The 26,083-nt window shown below is 34.4% G+C and overlaps 1 protein-coding gene across 1 annotated transcript in view; it reads right to left on the bottom strand.

Moving 5' to 3' along the window:
- LOC150106756 (cell adhesion molecule Dscam1-like) overlaps window positions 1-26,083 on the bottom strand; it is a 126,623-nt gene that overhangs the window by 12,480 nt on the left and 88,060 nt on the right. The window contains exons 26-33 of the mRNA XM_090393475.1: window positions 25,837-25,935; window positions 23,620-23,805; window positions 19,817-20,110; window positions 16,767-16,931; window positions 14,938-15,093; window positions 14,122-14,234; window positions 13,811-13,883; window positions 11,107-11,193 (exon numbers count right to left, since the gene is read on the bottom strand). Coding sequence (XP_090249601.1) covers window positions 11,107-11,193; window positions 13,811-13,883; window positions 14,122-14,234; window positions 14,938-15,093; window positions 16,767-16,931; window positions 19,817-20,110; window positions 23,620-23,805; window positions 25,837-25,935 — 1,173 coding nt within the window. The remainder of the gene's footprint in view (window positions 1-11,106; window positions 11,194-13,810; window positions 13,884-14,121; window positions 14,235-14,937; window positions 15,094-16,766; window positions 16,932-19,816; window positions 20,111-23,619; window positions 23,806-25,836; window positions 25,936-26,083) is intronic.

The following is a 26,083-nucleotide window of genomic DNA, read 5'->3' as shown; positions in this document are numbered from 1 at the left end:
TCGGCTGAACTGACAGACTTCCAACGTGGATTGGTTAGTTGGGTCTTTCTGCCTGTGACATTGCTACCCGTCTCAATGCGCCGAAATCCACAGTTGCTTATGTCATTCGTAGATAGAAAGTTGATGGTGCTACCACAGCAAGAGCACATCCTGGGAGGTCACCGACCCCTCACTGACCGAGATCGATGAGCTCTGTCTCGGAATGTTCGAGCATCCCGCACGTCATCATCGGAAAACCTCACAATTAACCTAGAAAACGCTGCGGAGACATCTGTCAGTACTATAAATGTCTGCAGAGAGTTACATGCCTTAGGTTACCATGGCAGAGTTTATGCGAATAAGCCACATCACCTCCCTCAACACTAAATGATGTTTGGACTAGCGTCTTTCACACCGTTACCGGACCGTAGATGATTAAAAAAAGGTTCTGTGGAGCGACGAATCATGCTTCCAAATGGTTCACTTTGATGGTCGTGTTTGGATCTAGAGATTACCTGGGGATAGGTCTGGCAGGGCTGCATTATTCCAACTGTCAAGTTTGTGGAGGGCCTGTAATGATATGGGGGGTGTTTCAGTTGGATGAATGGGACTTGGTCCATTGTTGGAAGTGCCCAAAACCCATGACGTCGGTGGCTATCTGGGCATTCTGGACAACTTCATGCTTCTGACGCTGTGTAAGTACTTCAGCAGTGCTGAAACATGCAAACGTCACTGTGTGCCCAAGACTGGTTTCCACAAAACGCTGAAGTGGTGAACTGGCCAAATCAGAGTACAGAACTCAACCCCATTGAACAACTTTGGAATGAACTGGAACGCCGAATTCGCTCCAGACCATAACTGCCGTCATCAACAATGAAGGAAGATTTGCGTGGGGAATGGAAGAATATTCCTGTTGCGACGTACGAGAAATTGATTGCAAGCATGCCCCGAAGGGTAGTTGCTGTCATTCACGTCAAAAGTGTCCCGTTAGGTGCTGGAAAAAACACATTTTGACCACTACTAGGTGTCCAAATACTTTTTTCAACTAGTGTAGATGAAATGAGCAAATATCGAAAATCTATATGCGAGAACATCTGGTAGATGTAACAGGTAGCTCACTATTTTCCCATTTTATTTTTTGAACATCCTTGTAATCATCCAGTGGTAATATTTATCAAATGGCATCTTCATATCTGAAAACGGTCATTGACTTGTACTGTAGCAAAAGTGAACTTTTTTCTTCACTTTCAGAAGCAAAGGAAATCCTAAGGATGAAAGGTTTGACATAAGTCATATCTAAACATTTGGGTATTAGCATTATGCAACAGATAACTCAACTGCTAAGATTTTTGCTGATAACAACAGTACAGAGAAGAATCACAAATTTTACGAATAAAATTAAAAACGAAAATTTTAGTGATTGTAACTCTGGTGTCATTAGTGACAGATGTTATCACAAATACAGATCTGGGCGCACAGAAGTGCTAGAGAATTTTGGTAAGGACCAATATCAGACCAAAGTAAAGTATTGCATAAATCAATCTTAAATAGGTGAAACTATTTCATTGGAAGTGGAATAAGCTATCACAGTATTTTCGGATAGTTTGCTCCAAGTTCCTAATTTAATCCAAGTCACTAGTCAGCCATTCCTACAAATGTTCAATTAGCCGAGACTTAGAATTTTCTTGGAGATAGACAGCCATTCGTTTCTTCTCCCTTTTCCACACTATCTGTCATTTACATCAAACTACTTTACACAAGAAACTGCATAAGATTTGAAATCTGATGCTCTAGTATCATCTGTTGCTGGTTCACACGAAGACAATAGTTTTCAAATTATATGTAAGGATTCATCTGACGTATTTGCAATTCTAGTTACTACTAATTGTCAGTTACACAAACAACAGTCTCAGTTGAAAACTCTTCTTAATGATATTTTAAACCAATCAGTTCACAAGGAGAAAGAAATAGTGGCAGATCTGCATCATCCACAAATTTTGATACCTCCATTCTTTTAGATAGATTGCAGAGATTTGTACCAACCATCTGTTCATTCTGTTTTGATGGAGCTAATTCGATGTTTCATAAATTTTATATTTACTGTCTTCGAAACACAGTTCATCGGTGGTTTCTGGTCATTCTCTAGAATTTATTGCTTATAAAGAAGCATGGAAGCAGTAAGAAAAAGAGGTGGAATGCATGAACTATGATTTTGAGGAGAGTGCATGGTGAAATTAAGATGATTGATGTAAGGTTAGCTAATGCACGTGAATCAGATGTGGTCCTAGTGACTAAAACGGGAATAAGGGAGGGGAAGTTCTTGGAAAGTGTCAGGAGAATATGAGAAAGTGGGTGGGGAACAATAAAGTGACAATGTTATATGGTGATTCCATAACAATGGGTGAAAATGATGTTCATATAATAAATCGTATTTACCTGGAACAAAAATGAAGGATATTATTGATGTAGCGATATTATTAGAAATGAAACTGAAAAAAATGAATGAGTTCATAGTGTTTGTAGGTACAAGTGATCTGAACAGAGGGTTGGGAACTGAATAAAAGAGAGAATATGAAAGTATTATTGAAAGAAGCAGTAGAGAAAGGGGGGGAAGTAAAGATTATTAGTGTATTGCCACGTTTTGATAGGAATGAACTGAATATAAGAGTCTTGAGAAAAAATCAATCGGCTGATAAGTTTAAGGAGGAATAGTGTACACTTCATAGATATAGTAAATTCGAGGGACGAAAGGAACTATTTTGAAGGGGGAGTGCATATAAATATACACCCTCTGTCCAAAAAGAAACCGAACTTTTGATAGGAAATAAAACACAGGCTAATTATAATTTGAATAAATTATTCAAATCATTTATTTTATTTCAATCAATATACTCTTCCTCAGCTTCGATACAACGTTTAGCACGGTCAGTTAATTCGTTAAATGAGTTTTTTTATATCGGTTTTTGGGATACTGTTGAGGGTCGTGGTTACTGCCGCTTGAACGTTTTCAATGGTATAATATTGGATTTCCGTGAGCAAAGTTTGGTCTAATGTGCAAAAGCATGGACACAAGACTGAGTGGGAAAATGTGTGGGTGGGTGGATGTGCAGAATTCACTTCTTCAGCAAGTGGTTCTGGTGAACCTAACTGGTTGAAATGTTTCTATACAAGTTTATAGAAGCATGCGTGAAGAATTTTTAATTTTGAAGGTATATCTTGGCCAGTATATTATTAGTCTCAGTGAGACATGTTTGATAGAGAATGATATAGTTTCAGGAATGGAAAGGTTATTCTATTTTTGTACAAAACGGAAAAGAAAATTGGTGGTTGGGTGTTCTTAATAATAGCAGAAGAGCAACCAACTAAACTTGAGGTTTATCAGAAGGGCAGTGCTCATGACTGTAAGAAACAGTCATTTGATTCTATTTGCTGTGAGAGAAGGGTCAACATAGTAATGTTGACAAGAGTAGATTTAGGTTATGTATATCAACATATCGGTTCTATGAGTAACGCACGGTAATCGTTATGCGAGACTTTAATTATGGGATATAGATTGGAAGGAGAAAATGACACGTGGAGGATGGAAAATGGAATTTCTATATTAGATCGTGAGTGTTGAATTTGGTGATAACATCAGAGAATTTGTTCATATTCAAAGCAGCCATTTCTCCTCCAACTGGAAAGAGAGATTGTTCAATTTCATTCTGGAGGTGTTCGGTAAAAAAATGGGTATATGCGGAAATAAAGATCTGGAGATTCTTTTAAACAGAACAACTTGGGTTAGTGTCACCATGACATGATATACTGCAAGGAAAGGACAGATGCTCCTTGAAAATATTGAATGATGCATGAGCCGCGAAATAAGAGTTAGCTGTGGAAGGAATACAAGATGAATTGTGATCATGGCGCTCATGAACAGTACAAAGTGCAGAAAAAAAGACTATCAGCGTGGTACGGAAGGCAAAATTACATCATGAGATGAAATCATGAGATGAAATTATCTTGGCATGAAGGTAACTGAACCTGAAGAAATAGTTAAATTACTGAATTATTATTTTGTGAAGTTTTATTATCAGAATGAAGGTACAATATTGAATAATGAGACAGGCGTTGATGTGATTTGTGACATAGAAGAACTGGACTTCCTTACGATATCGGGAAATCTCAATGTGGATTCTTTTATGGCAATAGACAGGATTTTAGCCGATAAATTCCGGGCATGAGCAAGGGAATTGGCCTTACCTGAACCAGGTTATTTAAGTCTCGGCTCCTTCATAGTTCCGAGAGAATGGAAAGAAGTATCACCACGATTAAGGTTTGGAAAAATTGGTGAACAATTAAGAATAAGTGGATAATAATTTGATACTTTGTAGAGGACAACATGGCTTTGTTAAGTGGATGTCGAGCCTTAGCCTTTACTTTGTTTCTATAACAAAGCGACGGTTGAATAAAAGTAATGCCTGTACTGTGTTATTGCTGAACTTTAAAAAACATTTGACAGGATACTTCATGAGAATCTGTTAAGTAAGCTGAGTGAAATGGAAATAGATTTTGGAATAATGAAATGTATTAAGAGGGTGGTTTTCAGACAAGCATGAAAGAGTAGATGTGATGGAGTGGAGTCAATGATCAGAACGATAACCGGTAGTGGGCCACAGTGTCTGTTCTTCGTTCATTACTGTTTAATCTGTATATTAATGGTATAAGTTATCATTAATATCGAGTGGTGTCCAGTTGTTTGCTGATGATGCTAAGCTAGGAAGGGCAACAGTAAATTAAAGTGATGTAGCGATCCTGCAAGATGTGCTGAATAAAGTAACATTGGAGACAAAGGATACTGGTTTTTCTTTTAATATGGAAGAATATTAAATTATGCATTTTGGACTGAAAATTTTCAGTCTATTCATTCGGTTGATGAGATCAGGATCTAGAAGTTCTGATTGTTGGGGAACTGAAGCTCAGAGACCATACTGCAAAAATTTCCAAAAAAAACAAAAAATTCACATCTTGACTATTGTGCTCATATTTGGTCACTTGAATTTCTTGGATATATGGAGGTATACAAATCTGAGATGATTCGGATACTATTAACCAAGATGATTTCAAGACTAAGGAATATTACAAAAATTGGTAGATGGAAGAAATGAGATATGATAGAATCATACAAGCTGCTAAAAGGGTTTTAAAGAATCAAGGTAGGTGAAAATTTTCAGTTATGGTGATGGAAGGGGGGGGAATAGAACAAGAGCTCATCATTAGAAGTTGAGTAAAGTTTCATTTAGCAGGATGTGCAGTTTAAATTTTTTGCTACGACGGTGGTGAATGAGTTATCTGAAGTAGTTATCAGTGGTTTTATGAAGAAGGTGGTTTCTCCTTTTACAGAGAAATATTATAAGTATTGTTTGAATAATGGTTAGTTTGCCTCTCTTTGGTTGCATTATAGGAGATATGATTGCTGCATTGTGAATAATGTTTGCGGTCTTCCAGAAATGAGCCTTTGAACTCTACCTTTTAACATAGTAAAGTGTTCCGAAAAAAAAATAATAAAAAGAAATATTATTAGTGAGCTATTCCTTTTATGCCTTGGATAGCTTTTTGTTGTTGATTATTATGTTTATTATTATTATTATTATTATTATTATTATTATTATTATTATTATTAGAGGGCGCTGTGTAGGCAGACAGATGCACGTACGCTGTATCGCTGCTCCTGGTTTTATAGGTTTAACGTGTTAATTAACTCATGTTTCTAACTTGAAAGTGCTACTATTTAATTCCACTAGTCACGCTGAAGACAGAGACGTTTTAATTACCAAAATCGGATAAGTAAGACTCAAATTCTCAGTGTTGGAAGTTCATAGAGTGTACTGCAGTCACCAGTCAACGAAGAACAAAGGACGTCGCCATCTTAAAAGTCGCACTATAGTCGCTAACGGGAAGAAAGGCTAAAGGTCACCGAGACAGCGAAGTTCAAGCAAAATGAGCTGCAACAAATGCAATAAGCCATTAAGCGATGAAGGGGACGGGCCGGAGTGTTCCGGATGTAACAAAAAACAACATTTCCACTGTTCAGGGATCTCAGAAAGCACGTGGAAAGCAAAAGGAGCTGTGAAACGGACCGAGTGGTGATGTCAACAGTGCCGTGAGAAAACGAAGAACAAAGACCAGACACCAAAGAAAAGTAACGACGCACATCAAGGTAAGCCGCTTCCGGATCCTAAAATTATAGATAACTTTGATTCATTTAAACTCATGGTGAAAGACTTATTAAATGCACACATGGAACAAATTAACAAAAAATTCGAGGAGTATGAACATTACATACAGTTCAATAACGATACCTCTGAAGAAATGTTAGGAACCTTGCGAGAAATAAAGACTAAATTAACGGTAGCGATAGAAACGCAAGAAACACTACAACGCGAAAATCAAGAATTGCGGAAAGAAGTAAACACACTCAAGTGTCAAATGGAACACATGCTACAAAAAGAAAGAAAAAATGAACTTCAAATTGAGGGAATAACGAAAGAAAATACGGAAGACTTACGCAACATAATGCAACTGATCGGTAGCAAAATTGGAATTCAAATCGCAACCACAGATATCACCTATATCAACCGAGGCCCACAAAAAAATAAAGAGAGACTGCCACCGATCATCGCTCGTTTTACCAACAGAAATCTGAGAGACTCCATTCTTACAGCAAGCAAGAAAACAAGGCCGACAACAACGATACTAACTGATAAGAAACTCTCAACACCAATCTATATAACGGAACACTGGACTCCATACTTCAAAAATCTTCTATACCAAGCAATGAAGACAAAAACAGAGAAAAACTACAAGTTCCTGTGGACAAAGAATTCCCAGATATTTTTGAGAAAGAATGAAAACACTCGAGTATACATAATTACAAGTGAATCCGACTTACACAGCCTACCAATATAAAACACTAACTCCTTACATCCTTAAGAATAAGACTAGAACTCATTTAAAAACTATATAATGGAGATTTCAAACATCGGCGAACATATCCAGTCAGACAACATAAACTTCAAGGTCTTTGACTCTTTGAAGAAATGGTCAGACAACATTTCCACCAACACCAACTTCACAATCATACACACAAACATAAGAAGTATAAAAAAACACTGGCTTACATTGATAACACAGCTCAATTATACCATGATAAACATAGATGCGCTAATACTGACCGAAGTTGCAATAAACGACACAGAAATTTACGCATACAACATAAATAATTATCAAACCTACAACTTATGCAGACTTAACAAAAGAGGAGGTGGAATTGTGGCATTTATCAAAGAAAAATACAATGTGACAGAAAAACAAACTCACTTCGAACATGTGGAATCACTAATTTTGGAACTCACAAATAGCCACAATAGTATCAAATACACAATAAACACAATATACAGATCCCCAGATAAAAATCCACTCAGTTTTCTTCACGAGTTAGAAACATGGCTAAGTGGAATCGAACCGCGTACAACACACAGGCTCATCCTAATAGGGGACATTAACATAAATACACTTGACCACGCTTCTTCAACCACTAACACATATCTTGATATACTAAGTCAGTACAACATAAACCCTACCATTAACTCACCAACAAGAGATGAAATACTCAATAACTCACTAACATAATCATGCATTGATCATATCAACATACGGGCACCCATCCATACATATACATCATCAGTAATTAACGTAAAAATTGCCGATCACTACTTTGTCTCAACTTCGTTTTATTACGCTTCCTACCCCCTCCTACCCTCCCTCCCACCACCACAAAAGTCGACAAAACTCGATCATACTAAAGAGCATTGTCGATAACCAAGTAAAAAATACAGACTGGAATTCCCTACTTAAAATAAACGATCCTGTAACATTATATGAGAATTTTCAACTAAACTTCACAGAAATATACAAAAAAGCAACAAAACCTACACAAACGAGGCGACAAACAAACAACAATCCATGGATAAATGACGACATACTAAATACTATTACTAAAAAAGAAAATCTATGGAAAAAACTTAAAAACTCACCCAGTAACACACATTTACAAACCTTATACAAAAACACAAGAAATAAACTAACAACAAAAATTCGTAGGGCAAAAAGACGCTACTACTACTTCCAAAAATTCATGGAATATAACAACAACATGAAGCAAACATGGGCTACACTCAACGAATTGGTAACCCGAAAAAAGAAAACTTCAGCACAAGATTTTATTGCAAAAAGCTTCGGTCAGGACACAAACCAAGAGGAACTAGCAAACTCATTCAACCATGCTTTCACAAACAACATCACACAACTAAAAAAAGACAAACTGTCAACGATCAACAAAAAACTTCCAACACAAAGTCAACAACAAACGATGTATTTTCCACCCATAACAAAACAGGAACTGAAAGAAGCACTCCTAAAACTAAAACCAAAGACCACTCCAGGAATAGACAAAATAAGACTCACAGACCTTATAACACACTTTGAACAAATAAATCCAATACTTTTGAAACTCGTGAACATAATATTCGACACAGGCATTATTCCACAACAACTAAAAACTGCAGTAATTACGCCAATATACAAACACGGCAAAAGAAACGATACTCAGAACTACAGACCAATAGCTACACTACCAGTCATCTCAAAAATTCTAGAAAAAATAACACACACCAGACTACAGAACTATTTACAGAAGTACAACATCATCTCACAAAACCAATACGGATTTCAGAACACAAAAAGCACCATTACTTTATTAGAAGACATCGCCGACACAATAAACAAAGCTCTCGACAAAAACAAGTACGCCGTCCTTATACTGCTAGACCTAACCAAAGCATTCGACACACTTGAACATGACATACTACTCACCAAACTATACTCAATAGGTATAAGAGGAACACTGCATACATGGTTCAAGAACTACCTCTCAAACAGAACACAAGTAACAAAAATAGGTACATGTCACAGTCGGAGTATACAAGTAAAACACGGTGTCCCTCAAGGTGCCATATTATCACCCACTCTATTCAACATATACATTAACGATGTCCATAACATACCCATAAGAAGTCAAATATTTCAATATGCAGACGACACTGCACTACTAGCAATCCACACAGACATTAACATAGCTCTCTGCAAAGCACAACAAGACCTAAACGAAATCACAACATACTTCCACCAAAACGCAATTCTAATCAACGGCACCAAAACACAGATGTTGATAATACACAACCCAAGAATCATACGCCCCGCATCGCTATCGATCCATTGTCACACACACCGCTGCATTAACAACAAAAATACCTGCCAATGTTCCGAAATCAAACCCATAACACACGCAAAATACCTCGGTCTCTATATAGATTCTCATCTTAAATGGACAAAACATATAGAATACCTACACACCAAACTCCGGATCATCGCAGCAAAACTCTTCCAAGTTAAAGACATTATTCCACCCAACATAAAAAAACTCCTATATCACGGTATCTGCGAATCCCTACTCAGATACGGAATAACAGTCTATGAAAATACATCAAACAGCCACCTAACAAAATTAGAAACTCTACACAGGAAAATCGTGTCAACAGTGATCTGGACACCTTACACACAACAACCAATATCCGATAAGCAAATGGCGATACACAGAATTCTGAGCATTAAAAATCTGAAACACTACATGACATTAACAAGGAATTACTTCAACATCATCTATCGAAACAACAGAGACACATATCGTATAACACGACCTACAACAACTCTCTACATCCCCACACCCTTCAACAACTCATACGGTTCATTTGTGAGATCACATCAGATACCAACGCAACTCAACAACCTACCAAGAAAGTTAAAACACGTAGATAACTACAGAACATTAAAAAACGAACTCTGGAAAATATACCAACAAAGTTAAGAAACCATTAACACTAATATACACATCACAAATCACAAGCATCGAATGCCTACATCCAATACATAAACAGCAGCAACAACACAACTAGTGAAGGCTTAATCCCACTCTCTTCATAAAAGCTAACCTAAGCTTCGAAGTAGGTGGGATTAACGTGCCTCACTCATCTACAAGTAATACTTATAAGCAAATGCAGAAATTTGTATGTATAATCATTCTTTCTCAAACTTAAAAAAAAAATATATATATATATATACATATATATATATATATATAATAATAATAATAATTATTATTATTATTATTATTCTGCATACTCTGTATTCATAAATTCTGTATAGTCTTTATTGTTAATATTAGAAGAACATGTGTTGTAAATACATAATATAGAAGCCAAAAAAGTATTATTAAAAATTTTAATTGAAATCCAATGTAGAAAATGCAGCACTTAGTGCTGAATTCTGTAAAATTATAAGTTGCAATGTTACTCAAGATGTTTATTGTATGTGTAAATATTTTAGCAATCAATAAAATATTATCATTATTAAAAAAAAAAAAAAAAAAATTATTATTATTATTATTAATATGTATATTCTATATTCAAAAATTCTGTATAATCTTTATTGTAAATATTAGAAGAACATGTGTTGTAAATACATAATACAGAGGCAAAAAGTATTTTTAAAACATTTTAATTGAAATCCAATGTTGAAAAAAAATGTAGCACTTTGTGCTGAATTCTATAAAACTATAAGTTGCAATGTCACTCAAGATGTTTATTGTACGTGTAAATTGAAAAAAAAATTGAAAAAAAATAGAAAAAAAATTGGAAAAAAAAAAAAAAAATATATATATATATATAATTTAATAGATCAATAAAAAAAATAAAAAAAATATGTATGTAATTTTTAGAATTTTTAAATTTTGTAAGGTGTATAATCTTATAATGTAATTATTATATGTATGCAAGACATAATAAAGTGTTTAAAAAAAAATATATTATTATTATTATTATGCTTATTATAATTTGTTTGAATTGGTTCATATTCGTAAATGTTCAGTTGTACACGATTGGATACGTTTTATTCCATAGCTTTCCTAGTTTAGCAGTCGAAATCTGAATAAATTTCACAAATGCTATACGAAAGTAGTTTCAATGTACTTACCTTCGTCATCTACTTTAACACCCGTACTTCCTGATTTTCTTTTTTGGATAGCAGCTTGGATTTCTTCTGTACTTGCATAGCGTGATCCTAATTACGATAAAGAAAGGGGGGGGGGGAAGAACATTCAGTGGTCTTTGAAAAGGGCATTTAAAAATTTCTCATCAGAATTATTATTATTTTTATCATATTCTTTTCCAATACAAAAGAGATGTATTTGTATTGGAAAAGATATATACTTTATTCGTATATATTATATATATGTACAAATAAAAACAAGAGAATGCAACAGAGTCAAACAAAACATACTAGCAACATAAGATTACCATCACTGGTAATATTGATGAACATGAATCAGTTGTTTGTCATAGAATCGTATGTCAGTTGAAGGACGAAATGTGCTCGATAAAATTTTTAAATTAAGTAAAATATAGACTACTAGAACTGTATTAAAAAATTGTTAATTTATTACTTTTTAGTAAATATATAAAGTAACGTAAGAACAATTAATTGCCCTACATCGCTGTGCACAATAAATAAACTCTTCCTGTTTTGTTATTATCCCAAAGAAGACTCTCTAACATTAACGTTTTAGAAATTGGTTACCAGTCAGTGTTCACCTTCATAATGGCCACTAGGTTACTGCGATCTCTAGCCGACGTTCAGAGACTTAAAGGCCAAGGGCAGGATCATATTCCAAACACCTCCTGCCATCTCGTGTTCCTTATCCTAATGAGTATCATTACATGAAATCCGTAAATTATATGGCTTTTTCAGTTGAAGGGTTGAAAACGCACTTCCGCGGGGGCGACCTTATTATGCAACTACTTATGCAACTACCTGCTGCTACCCTGCTTTAAATTTCGAGAATTGGAAAAATATCTGTCAAAAGTTCCTCCATTTGGTGAAGTAGACTGAACGTATAATATCGTTTTAATGCCGACGTAGTGGCATGGACGTTAGCATCAGACTTAGATTAGCTATATGAATGTGGCACATTTTATTTTTTCTGTTTTATTATATTTTTTTCAGCTCGCCATATTTGTCGCAATCAATTATTTAAGTACTATGGCAGGGCTCAATTTGTCGCAGAAATGGTTGGAATAGTCATGCATAATTGAAAATCACAATAGATCATAAGTAAAACAATTGTAATGTAAATGGAATATTTTGGTGAGTAAGATATTTCATAACAGAAGGATAACGTTCCTATCAAATGTGATAATTTGGGTTCTATTGAACTAGAAAGTCGAAAATAAAGTTTGCTGAAGTAACGCAGCTAAATATAAAATTTCATATGCGGTTTATGAAATACGCAAACAAAATCACTTTCGGATTTTGCGGAACACCTAATTTTATACTACAATATGATCTTCAAAACACACACACGAAAAATAAAGAAGGAATAATTCGGTTATGAAAAGGTACCCTCGCGCTTTGAATGTTGCATACAGCTGTGGGGCCCTGCTACAGGAAGGACTTATTTGCTAGAGAGGTACAAAGGAGAGCGACAAGACTAGTAATTGAACGAAGCATAACTATGGTGAGAGGTTATCATGGTTGGCCAATTTTTAAGTGCTGTTAAATAAGCACAAATTGTTTAGTGGCCCGCTATATTGCTGTTCATCTTATCAGCTAGGACGCCTTGTCATTTAAGTTTGCTCACATGCAGGACAAAAAATAATCGTATATAATTATTAAGCATAATTTAAAAAATCTATATTTTGTTTTAATTTTAACAGTCGTTTTTGTTCTTAAAATAACATTAATATTTAAAATTTTTCTCCCTTCATTGTTCAGTTTTAATCAGTGATGTGATTCTAATATAGGTGTGCCAATATAAGTTCCTGATATAGAATTTACCTACGATATTCATTTAGTTATGAGTTATTATAGATTACTTATTAATGAGCTGAGGGATAAAAACATGAAATGAGGCTTATAGCAGCATTTACTCTTTCTTCAATTTGAGCTTAGCCTACAGGAGATTGTGCTTTTTTTTCTTTTTTTTTTCTTTTTTTAATTTAGCAGTGTGCTGAAAAAGGCAACTGAATGCACAAATTAGACGCATTATTGAGTTAAAAGAATTGAAATATAAAACACTTCCAAAATTTGATTAAAGGAAATAAATAAATATTAAAATATACAAAAGGATAATCTAAAAATACAAAAATATAGTTTCCATGTGCTCGTTAATGTTTAATTCACTTATTTTTTATGTGATAATGCATTGCAAATTTGAAATTGAAATGTTGTATTAGAAATCTTCATCGTTTTGAAATGAAGTTAGTAAAATGAATTAAAATAAAAATCTATAATTTAGAAGGATTTCATTCTTCTAGTCTAATTAAAGTTAGGAAATATTATTATATTCAATGATTGGATTTGTAATATTATTTGCATACAATCAACGTAGTAGACTAAAATTAATGTATTCTGCTAATTCTAGGGTTTAATTTTCTCCAAGGAGAACGTTTTCCAACTTTTTGAAAAATATCTGTCTTTCGTAACACTTAGTGCATGAAAGAAATGCCTTTTTGAAGAAATATCTTCAAAATGACATTGTTTTAAAATGAGTTACTAGTATGTCAGTATATGAAGATTTGTTTGTTCGTTAGTTATATTATTTTTTAACTATGATATTAATGTATCATAACAAGCACATTGGGTTTAAAAATATTTCAGTTTTAAATTTTCGAAGACTTACCCATCATTTGGCTTTCATCTCGTTTCGTACTAGGAGTGTGCTTCTGTACAACCGAATACACCGATCCAATATCCTAAAAATAAATATTTCCATAACTACTGATGAAATAATTAACACAAAGAAAATAAAAATCTTAATAATACTTATACGAATGAACTTTTAACGTGAAATAATTTAATAATTTTTAAATGAATTTTACTAAAACGTAAAATTTATTTAAATATATAAATTCAGCTATATTTACATTATACTAAATTCTTTGAAATTTTTATTTAAAACAGCAATTTATTTGTAAAATATGTTAATCTTACCTTGGAATCTCTTCTTTGCTGCGTGCTTGGATCGTCTTCCCTGTCTAAGCAGTGCCATACCCTATTTTCCCCGAAAGGGGAATGGAATGTGGCATATGGCGAAATATCTTCTCCTTTTTTCAAAAGAAATTAATTTTCCATCATCTTCCTAGCGAAACAATTACTCAAACTTCAATTCTTTATTTAGTAAAGTTAATAAATAAATAATAATGATGAATAAAAATTAAAATAATAGTTAATATTACTACAAATAATGAACTCCTAATGATTAGGTCACATTTTATAAATGATGTAAGTCTTAAAGTTAAATTATAATTTTAATAATGATTTCTACAAGTTAAGATAAATTATTATCATTAAATTATTTTTACTTGATTAGTCCAAAATTTTTAATTTTAGTGTAATTTTTATTTCTTTTATGTAATTATGTGTTTTTTCGTTTTCCTAACGTGTTTATGACAGCTAACTAATGAATTTTAACTCCGTTCTTTCTTCGTGATTGTTTGAAATAAACAATGTTTTAATGCCTTCATAAAGTTTAAGGCAAGATATTTAAAGCGTCAGAGACATTCATTAGATAAAAATAAAATAAATTGTTGTCCCTCTAGTGTTTGTTCTGAATATATTTTTGAAAAAAAAATAAAATTAATTCACGATATTCAAAGAATATCGTCTTAATAATATTAATCAGTTTACTTCCTAAATATTTAGTTCTTTATTTTTAATTGTGTTACTAACGAAGTATTTATTTCCTTGATAACTAATGTGGAATATGTCGACAACTAACACGCTGTTTTATGTTATGAACTAAATTACCTATACTTTTACCAATGGATTCGACAGATGGCGCCACCTTACGTACTGGCGAAGGAAATACTGTAGGTAAAGGCCGATTACTTTGATCATAATTGAGCTTCTTATCAAATGCAACAAATGCTGTTTCGGAGTTTAAATCATTCCTTACAGGATGACCTAGAATTAGAAGGGAAAAAAAGTTATATTATTCACGTAACCTGTTCCAAAATTTAGAGCAGAAGTTTGAAAAAAAAAATCTGCTTCTTATATTGCATAATATACAGTATATTTAACATATAAATAACATGAATTACAGCAATCAGAATTTTTTTGAGGCTTGGTTATTTATGCCTCTCAGGGAAGAGAAGGAAGGATGTATATTTCTGATTATCCCGTCTAAACAGTCACCAAAAAATGCGCAAAAAAATTCTGGTTTTAAAATATACATTGCCGGGAAAAATTTTGCGCATTTCAAAAAAAAAAAAAAAAAAAAAAAAAAAAAGCTTAAGGGGATACAAAATGATTAAAAATCACGAAATGAAATTCAAACATCATGTATCGTTCATCTTCGAACTTTTTATTAAACTAACCTTTCTCCAACCAGTTCGCGATATCCATTTTGTCACTCAACTATTAACCATTTTTGCTCAGCAAAGGGCAACTCTGAATTAAAAAATTGAATAAAAAAAATAAAAAAATAAAAAATCATCTAACGCCTTTTTATTCCCGTATACGCGGAGTAGGCGAGGCCATTTAGCCCTATCTAACTTTTGGAGACTGAGTGGCCATTTAGCCCTATCTAACTTTTGGAGACTGAGTGGCCATTTATCCCTATCTAACTTTTGGAGACTGAGTGGGCAGTTCAATCTCTACTGGTACCAATCAGAGATAGATGGCCCAAGGCTATCACTAATTAAGCGGTACGCAGCGAAGAGAGACGGCTCAAATGTGCCGCCATCTCGTGGTCCCTAACCCTAACACAATATATTTAATGTCTGAAATAATGTGGGTTCTACGGACGATTTTCTTGAGTTTACGGGACGAAAAACCCGAGTTTCCGGGAGGAAAAACCCGCTTGCCCATGCCAGAGATCGACTAACTCGGGAACTGGTCGAAAAAAGGCTTAGAAAAATTTCCTCTAGTCGCCGACTAGACTCGAAACCAAGTCTTCCTTTGTGCGGCCAAGCGCCGTGGTGTGTAAACGCCACATCTAATGAGCTACACAGGCTCAAAAAAAAAAAAAAAAAAAAATTAATAATTTATTTAATTATTTATTTTGAATAAGCAAGAAGCATTGCCAGTGCATTCAAATATGCTTGAGAAATGATTAATCAAACGGAAGTAGAACTTGAAATTGGTTGGATTTTGACCTAGATAATTAAGGCCAATATATTAGGTCTGTAAATGGTGTGTTTTCTCCTGCCTGTTTTGCCTAAGACAAAAGAGAATTTCGGGAAGAGGAAATTCTTCTACTTCCGCATAAGACAGGCCAACTGAAGTTCACCTACGAAACTCTAAAAAAATGGGATTCCAACCGAGCACTTTCTAACAAAATACCGATTGCGTTGTCCTCCTTTTAGCTATATTCATTGGGGATAAAATATCCGATTATCCATCGCTGTAAAGGTACATTTTTTAACTAATAAGATGATAGTTTAAGATGTCATGTTTTTTTTTTGTTGTTATTATTATTATTATTATTATTATTATTATTACATTTTATTAAAATGGTATTAAACTCCACTGAATATTTTTATATAATTTATTAACATGGTTAAATTTTTCAGCCCAAAATTACTTCAAGTTATTATTATTATTTATTTATGTTACAAGTATTTCTAGTATCTTACCTGAGTATTTCATATCTGATACTTTTTTTCTGTGGCAGATGATCAGAAGAGTAATTATAACTGCAGCTAGGACCACTAAAGAAGACACAATAGGCACTAGGACGGCAGTGTCTTCATAGAACGGAGGATCTTCCGTATGGACAATTAGCTCTGGTACGATTGTAGCTATTTCAGGAATACACAATGTTAGTATTATGAGAACATGGGTATAATAAAAATGGCGTAGTTTTAGTTGATAGTTTTAAAGATATTAATTTATCTCTTAAGGATCACGTAGTTATTACCTGAAGTGTAATCAAAAACTCTTCAGACTGTTAGTTGAGACTAATGCATTTAGTACAAAGTTCTTCCGCTAGATGTAGACTGTGTTGAATGATTCCCTATTTTCGTTGCAGAGTGTATTGGGGAGCAACACCTTTCAATGTGAAACTGCGTGTTGCGCCCTCTGAGATTTTCTCTCTATCAAATAATAATAATAATAAAAAGCTAACTTCAAAGAATGGCGCATATGCGTTCTTTTAAACGGAGAAAAGCCACGGTAATCTTTCAGATGTTAAGCTTGCCTTCAGAGAGGAAGAAGAACTCAAACTCAAAGCGGAAATAAGCAGAATTGAAACATTTGATTGGTTTTCCAGATAGGAAAAGTCAATGACATCTGTTGATTTTTTTTATTAAATCTTCAAATAGAAACCATCGGATATCTAAATAAAAATTGGATATGAGTTTGGTGATGCACTAGAAATTGGTTTCTGGACAACTATAACTCTCGCTCATTCTGCAATGTCCATGTAGGAATTTCTAAATCAAAAACGGCGTGATTATTGTCCTACCCTCCTTATTTTCAAGATCTCGAGATTTCTGAGATTTTAAAAAGAATCTCAGACTATACTAGTCGTACTCAAAACGCAGGATTTATACAAATGATTTCAACGCTGATGCGATAGCCGCACTGTATGAATATCGTAACAAACGGCATGGAATAATAAGTGCATCTATCTTATTAGAGTAGAAAAAAATATAACCTGAATTGTTTATCATAGCTCTTTGAAATTCGAAATCCTTAGAAATGCTTAGGATCCCCCCCCCCTTTTCCAGTAAATGCTAAAGTCAGTTGAAACGCTGGATTCATGGCCTTACTTCGTTTGTCAAAGATCAAACTAATATTGTAAATAAAAAAATGGTGAAAATGATAATAGAAAGAGAGATAGAATGAATAAGATAATCGCGGTCAAAAAAGAAAAGCTGATTTGGATCCCCGCTGATATAAAGTCACCATGAGCTTGAGACAAGTATTTCATTCATTTATCACATAGTGAATATCTTTCTGGAATAATTCTCAGTGAAAGCAATCGAGTCTCCTTCTCCTTTTCACCAGCCAACAGGAATTATCATTTTAATGTTCTTTGAACTATTGGTGCAGAAACCAAAATATAATGGCAGCCGCACGGTAAAAGTATGAACTGTGTATGGTGAATGTTCCAACACACTCTCAAACACATTTTCGAATCTTTTCATTTAGCGACCATGCCTACGTACTCCTTTCCAAAGAAGAAATGCAATGAACAGAATCGTTCCTGCATTGAATGCGATTTTCGGAAAATTGTAAAGCGACTTCTTGAAGAAAATGGTGTCTTGCAATGAAATGGAATCACTATTATGACCCCAACATTGGATACCATTTCCGAAACCCAAATTTAGGATACAAAAATCTGTTGAAACGCCATTGTTGTTTTATTTTGTATTGTCATGATTTAATTTGCTAGTTAATAAGAAACTGATGGTTTCCATCAATGTTATGATCCAATAAAACCATTTAGTTACTGATTAGAGAGTTGGGTTCGAATTCTGACTCGGACACAAAGAATCTTTGCAAATGCTTTCGAACTGAAAATGAGTGATCACTTAAGTAACTAGTGAGTTTTTTCCTTTCAAAAATTCGGATTTTCAATTCCACAGAATGGGAAAACTGCAAGCAGTGAAGAGATATAATATGCTACCCTAGTAGTGTTAGTAGTTTCAGCTCTAATTTTAAACAACCAGAACCACCAAAACATTACGAATATGCGTCTATGTTCTTGATAGTTTCTGATAAAAAAAAAATAACGACAAAGAAAGCATTTTTTATGAAATAGTTGATAATATTGAATTACTCAAACAGATCTGGTTTATTTGCTTGACTGGCCAAGTGGATAGTGTGTCAGAGATAGTGGATCCGTGAACAAAACATGGCTTATTCTCCATGAAGAAGACAGGGTTTCGTGTTACTTTAAATCATCTATGAAAAGTTCATCAAAAGAGTTGTAAGATATTGAAACACTGTTCATACAGTCTGGATCTATCCACATGAAAATTTTATCTTCGATTCTCTAAAATCAATGACTCAAAGGATAGCATGGCCAGTCGATGTTTAAGTGGAGATGGAGGTGCGCAGTTAGCTGATCAGCAATTTAGGGAATCTTTCAACAAAACATTAATCCATTTATTTAAATAAAGAAATGGAATATAAATTCTCATGGTGACTTTATATGACCAGACCGTCTGATCATTTCAGTGATAAGAAAGAAAGAAAGAAAGAAAGTAAAAATTTTAATAGAAATCAAGACAAATAAGAACCGAATTGGGGGGAAAGAAACACCAAATATTTTCTCCTTGACTAAAGTTATTGAGCAGCATAACGAGCATTAAAGAAAGTAGACTTTGAATCATGAGGAGCATAACGAGCAGTTATGCTCCTCATTGGTTTAGAAATAAAGTGATAGTTTAAAAAAGAATCCTTTTCACTAACCACTGACCATCAGCAAACTAGATACTTCTTGTTTCGCTTCTTATGTTTCAAACTCTTTGAAACACTTCAGAACACATTTTTCTAATAATCTATGGCAAGATCCATATTTAAGCTTCACAAATCAATCGCTGCAGCAAACGACCTGACACGTGAGGATTTTGCTTGTCAAGAAAATAAACGATCATTGAATAACAGTGTTGGAGGTGTAATTATCGTGTTCAATGACTTTTAGAAATCGGAGCGCTATACAAGATTGGCAACTCACCTCCTCTGTAGGACAACGTCAGCACATCGTATTCCGCCACTGTTGACCCAGCGATGTTGTGAGCCGTAACTCTAACGCTGTACCAGGTATCGGGCCTCAGGTCGTGAAGGGTCATCGGCCCCTCATCACGCTTTACGTGGTTGGTAACGAGCACCCATTCAGGCATGATTCTGGCTTTATACTCGACGGCCATGTGAGTAATTGGACAGCCACCGTCATCCCAGGCGTCTAGCAGGAGGGTGATCGCTGTGACGTTTGGCACGATAAAGGCTTCCTTCCGAGGGGAGACAGGACCTGTGGTTTGACAGAGAATACGGAGAGAAAAGTGATTGATGGCCTTGCTTTATGAGAGAGTAATCGTAAAGTTAGAAAAAGGAAACAACCGTAGCTTTAATGCTCTCTAAAAGGGTCTTACTTTGAGTGTTAAATTAATTTTCGATGTCAAGTTTGATGATATTAAGGCCGATCTTAGACGTGACAGCTTTGTTTCTAACAAGGATTTAGAAACTAGTTACACTTCAGAATTGATAGTTTTATGAAAGGAGCAAGGGAAAAAGCGACAAGAAGATCACTTTTAATCATATAAAGCATTTTAATTATTTACTTTTTATGTGGAAATGTGTTGCACGGAAATGACAAAGAAAAAAAAAAACATTGACGTAACCCAACTGGCAGCAATATCCTTACATCCATATCCAATATAGTGAAGTGGATCCTGTGCGCATGTGCTAAAATTGTATTCGCAAATTTTCATGTAAGGCATCTGTACTGTAGTAAAATATAACAACGACAAAGAATGCATTTACAATATATTATCAACTATTTATGAAATAGTTCATAAATTCGAAGTTGTTCAAACAGATCTGGTTTGCCAGCATGACTGATTGACCGAGTGAATAGCGCATGTGTGTGTGTGTGTGTGTGTGTGTGTGTGTGTGAGAGAGAGAGAGAGAGAGAGAGAGAGAGAGAGAGCATATCTGAGCATCTGCTCTCATCAATAAATTATTTATGGATTCGAATCTCATTGGGGTGTGAATATTTGTTAATATCTACAGTCTACAAGTGGTAGGTGAACTTCATCGCTCAGTGTGAGACCACTCCTCACCCTATTGAAAAGTTCCATATTTAGTCTCTACTATCTAACCCTTAGTCCAGGCATTAATATACCATAAATGATACTAATATATTAGTACCAGTCATGGTACTTATATACGCTAGGTTGATAGACTATGTGAGTGGAGTTGCATTAAAGAAAAAAAAAAAAAAAAGCCCTAATGCAGAACTAAAAACGAATGTCTCGCTTGTTCTACGAACCACGCCAGTTGGTCAACAAAAGACAACAGCCACTCTCGAGCAACTTAATGGGCACTTGTGTTGTGTAGAAGCAATTAGCGACCCGCGTGTAGTATGCTGTCCTTGAGTCCTTCCTATGCTACGTGAAAGGATTTTCTTAGATGTTAAAATGCAGCCTATTTATTTTGTTCTCGAAATAGGTGCATCTATTCCCCAACACTAATCATTTCTGATTTTAAGAAATTTAAATAATAGCTAATAAATGCATAGTTACGTACAACTAATTTTTAGATAGACCAATTGTTTTTTCTTTTTTTTTTTTCATACTGGTCTTTCTGCTTCTTCTTATTCAACCCATTTATCTCTTAGGACGGGTAGAGTCCACTGATTAGGGGTTATGATGAATTAATGCAGCCGTCACAGCACTCCTTTGTTGCATCCCGTAAGGATAAGTATTTTTTGCCTGTGGATCTGTGTGTTCACTGGGCGGGTTTCGTCTGTTCTTTCGTCAGGGAAGAAAAACCTGAATGTTCGGAAGGAGAAAAAAAAACTCTACTTCCGTATGAGAACGGTTAACTCACCATTTGATTGAAAAGACCGAATAAAGTTTCTAATCTGTTATAGACGAAAATCGAACCATTCGGTCTTTTTTCTGCCGTTATAAAACTTTGGCCCAGTCCGTAAGTATAAGAAATGTTTCTGTACTCTCGAGGGTGGGATAACGCGACTCGCGGGCCGATTTCACACTCAATTTTTTTTTTTTACATACAGAAAAAGGAATGAGAACAATACAAAAAAAAAAAAAACTGACCTACAGTAATATGCTTTTTAATGTCGGATCTTAAGTATAGAAAATATAAGTGAAAATTGTATTTGTATATATTTAAACATGAAATGTTTCTTATTATTTTTTGTTAAGTTATAGACGGTCTCAGAAGAAAAAAATACTTTTCCTACCTACATGCAGTGATTCTTTTTAAGGCCTTACGGCTTTCCGACACTTTTATTAACAGTGACATGCAACATACGATGCAACATTTTTTATTCAACTTTTTCTGATAGCAAAGAATCCTTACTGGCACCTATTGTTCTAGAATAAGCCACTCCTACCTGTACTAATTATGGTGGTTTAAGTTACTATCCGTTTATTCTATAAGTTAATCTTGATGCAGTTTGAATATTCAAAGTATAATCCAAAAAAAAAAAAAAGTTGGATAATATCACAGTATAGAAATATCACAATATAACTTAGAAACTTTCTGAAATAGGATCCTGGAGCTTTCTTATTTCTGGAGCTATGAAATACCTGGAGTCATTTTCATATTGCTCACTTGTTACTCTGCAGTGACTCAGTCATGTTCTGGCATTGCTTTGATCACATTTACCGTTATCCTCACGCATTAACATGCCAACCTTAACTTTGAAGGGAGTGGCATGCAATTTACTTGTTAAAACAATCACCAAGACTTAAAATGCACTGAATAGTTTCTCGATGAATGATTATTTGTTTGGAAAGTGTTTTGTTAATATCTCAGTTTCAGATAATACTGAATGTTAAAGATATTCGAGAAATAGTGACCAATCTCGACCTTTAAAGATATTTGATAGCATATTTTTACAGAAGATGAATTAGAAATGAGGACGAATGAGTTCTTTCTGAAGATTCTTAGAGAATCTTCAGAAAGATTTTCAAAAGAAAATCTCTTACAGCAATCAGGATCTTTTTCACTATGGAATATGAACCATAGTTCCATGCTGTCCGTTTCTAAGTTGCTAGTAACCATTGCAGTATTACCTGTTCAGTTTCATCACCACACACACACACACACTGAGAGCTTTTGAATCAACTGTTGTCATATTTATATACGTATAATAAACATCTGCGTTTACATTCGTGTAATCATTAATGGTGTCCTTTACTCATGTTGACAACAACATAATAATCTTAATAGTCCCAAAATCGATCGTTTTGGGACTATTACGCACAAACCGATCGTTTTGAGATTGAATAAGAGTCGATTGCTGTCATCATTTCGAATCCAGTTGTATCATGTTGACATAAGGAAAAGCCTCTTTCTTGGAATAGTTTTTCCTCCTTATCCATCTTCTTATTTTCCTAGAGAATCAATATCAAGGCGACTCACTGTTTTGAAAGTTAAAGGATGCGTGTGCGATATTAGCTAGGAGTTTCTAATGATATGTCTGCTAAACGATAAATATATTGCAGTGTCTTACTATTTCTCGTATAATTAATTGAGGGTATACATATTAATGAGGTTTATGTAATGTGCGACTATTACATGTCGCAGAAAATTAACATTCAAGTTATAATGCAACTTAAAATGGTTGAACAATCTCTTTCTAAGAACACAAACCAAGTCTAATATTGTTCCCATTGTATAGATTCTCATCGCTTATTATTAAGTTGTACTAAGAATCGCTGACGAAGCTTTATAATTAATATCTATTATGAATTAACAGTTTAACGTAGTGGAAAAGCAAATTCTTACCGCCGCCACTCGTTCTAGCTGCCACCATATTACTAGGATCACTGCGACCTACGCTGTTAACACCGACCACATACACTTGATAACGTGTACCGCATTGTAATCCTCTTATAGTGGATGTTGTGTTTGGAGAAGTCACCTTTTGATGTTCCCACACACCATTTGGACGTTTGTAGTGAAGTTCATAGCCTGAAATTAAACGAAATGATTAGTTAGCGAAGTGAAGTCGTTAATATGGGCATCGTTGATCCGATTAGTAAATTAAATAAATTAATGCTCTATTGAATCTAGAATTAATCTATTAAATATGGATTTAATGCATTAATTCTATTTAACAGTTAGCTGGAATCAATTCGTTGCAGTAATAAATATTGACCTATCCAAAGGTGTAAAGGATATTGTGAAGTACTGTAAAGCATGGAAATGGAGATGGGGTTGTGCATATTAGCAGAATAACAGCTGAACGATGGACAAAATTAAGCACTGAGTGGATACCAACAGAAGGGGAAACAAAGTAGAGGTAGCCAAAAATAATATGAAGGAATGATGTACCAAGACTTCACATGAGATGGTGGACATCAGCTAAAGACATAAAAGGTGAGAAGTTAAGGGGGAAGCCAATATCCAGCAGTGGATGAAAAAAGACTAAAGAAGAAGAAGATATCCAGTAACTAAACGCAATATCATAAAGTTAAGTTTTTGCTTGAGTCACGTAGAACTCACAAAAATATTTAGGGAACCCAAACATGCACAAAGGTTACAAACTTAAAAACAAACGTATTCACAAGCATATACACACATATATGCTTGTGAATGCATATATACTACAAACCTCCGCAATGTCCACATACTCATCACAGCAGCTCTTCTCAGTTGATCAACATCTCTATCATACTAAATCTTAATTTACGCATACACTTAGCATTCACAGTCATATTCCGGCAATGCATTTCACTCGCTCACTGTTCTAAATAAAAAAAACTTTTTTTCACTCTTTTATTTACTGCTGCTTGCGCAGTTTCCATGGATGGATCTCTAATCCGTGTTCCTTCCACTTGTCCAACTATTTTGAAAACTATCTTCCATATCCATCCGATAAAACACCTTAAACCTACATAACATCTCTTCGTCCATTTTTTGCCAAAAATGGACGAAGATTTTCCATCGCCTCTATTCCATCTCCCAAGATTTCTTCGTCCCCTCCAAATGAATGTAATAATAATAATTATTATTATTATTATTATCGTTGTTATTTTATAATCTGGAAACTTACGTAACATTCTTTTTTTAATATAGCTTACGGTGATTACATTGTTCAGATTTACAATTATATTTGCAACTGTCACACATTGGACAATTCAAGGACAGTAAGAGAGGTGAAATGCAAAGCACACATCACACTGTTTTCAAGTCTTATTCACTTCTTCCACTAAACCACTACTCAGTCATAACTGAACGTCAGAATTAGCAAACTAACTGGCGAAAGCGTATCGGATTCATTTTTGCGAATGGAATCGCTATTCGGTTTGAATTACAACCGGCTTTATACGCAAATTAATGAACATAACTAATGTGAAGAATGTCGCATTTAGATCGATCCAACTCAAGACTGAAAAATGAGAACCACAGGAAGTGTAACACTAAAGAGAGATATGGAAAGATTACCTTAAACTGCCCACTTCACTTTACAGAATCGCTTTGGAAAAAATATAACTTTCAATTAGTGATAGTGAGTTGGTTTCAGGTTTTTTTTCTATTTCCCATATTTATTTACTCAAGAGTTAAAAATCTCCCATTGGTTAAGTATTTCAGATAATTCATATTTTGCTGTTGCTACGTCTGTGATATCAGCGGTAAGTCAGTGAATGTATGGAGATTTTTGATATATTTAGTATCGATTGCTTGTTTTGACATCGGATTTCATTTTGTGTTCAACATCATTAATTTTGTTTACAAAGAACATTTATATCAATACAATGTCTCCAACATGAAGAATGATAGATTTTTCTGTTAGAAATATTCCCCAAACAGCAGATTATATTTACCAATGTACAATCGATTGCATATGCAGATGATAGTTCGATAATGGAGAGAACGAAGCCGAAATTGTGTGTAAGTGCGTTTGAAATATGAGAAAATGCATCCGATTTCTTTTGTGCAATCTGAATTTTCATCCGAACTATATACCAAGTGGAAGAAAATAATGCTTCGTTTTCTTACCTGTGACAGGATTTTCTCCGGCTTTTCTTTCTTTCCACGAAAGCGTAATTGTTGTTGTTGTTGCCGATTCCACGATAGGAGCAGGGGGCGCTGGTGGGACTAAAGCCAGTAGAATAATGAGATTGGAAATACAGTTCATATGTTTGAATTATAAGTAATTCTGCAGAGGAAGGAAAAATGACAGGCAATATTTAGTGATAATAACGATATATAATACTGTATATTAATAACACCGATATCATTCGAC

Source organism: Typopeltis vanoorti, chromosome 5 (genome assembly GCF_054136105.1).
Source record: "Typopeltis vanoorti isolate ZY-2024b chromosome 5, IOZ_Tvanoo_1.0, whole genome shotgun sequence".
NCBI lineage: Eukaryota > Metazoa > Arthropoda > Arachnida > Uropygi > Thelyphonidae > Typopeltis > Typopeltis vanoorti.
This window is presented reverse-complemented; position numbering and strand designations above follow the sequence as displayed.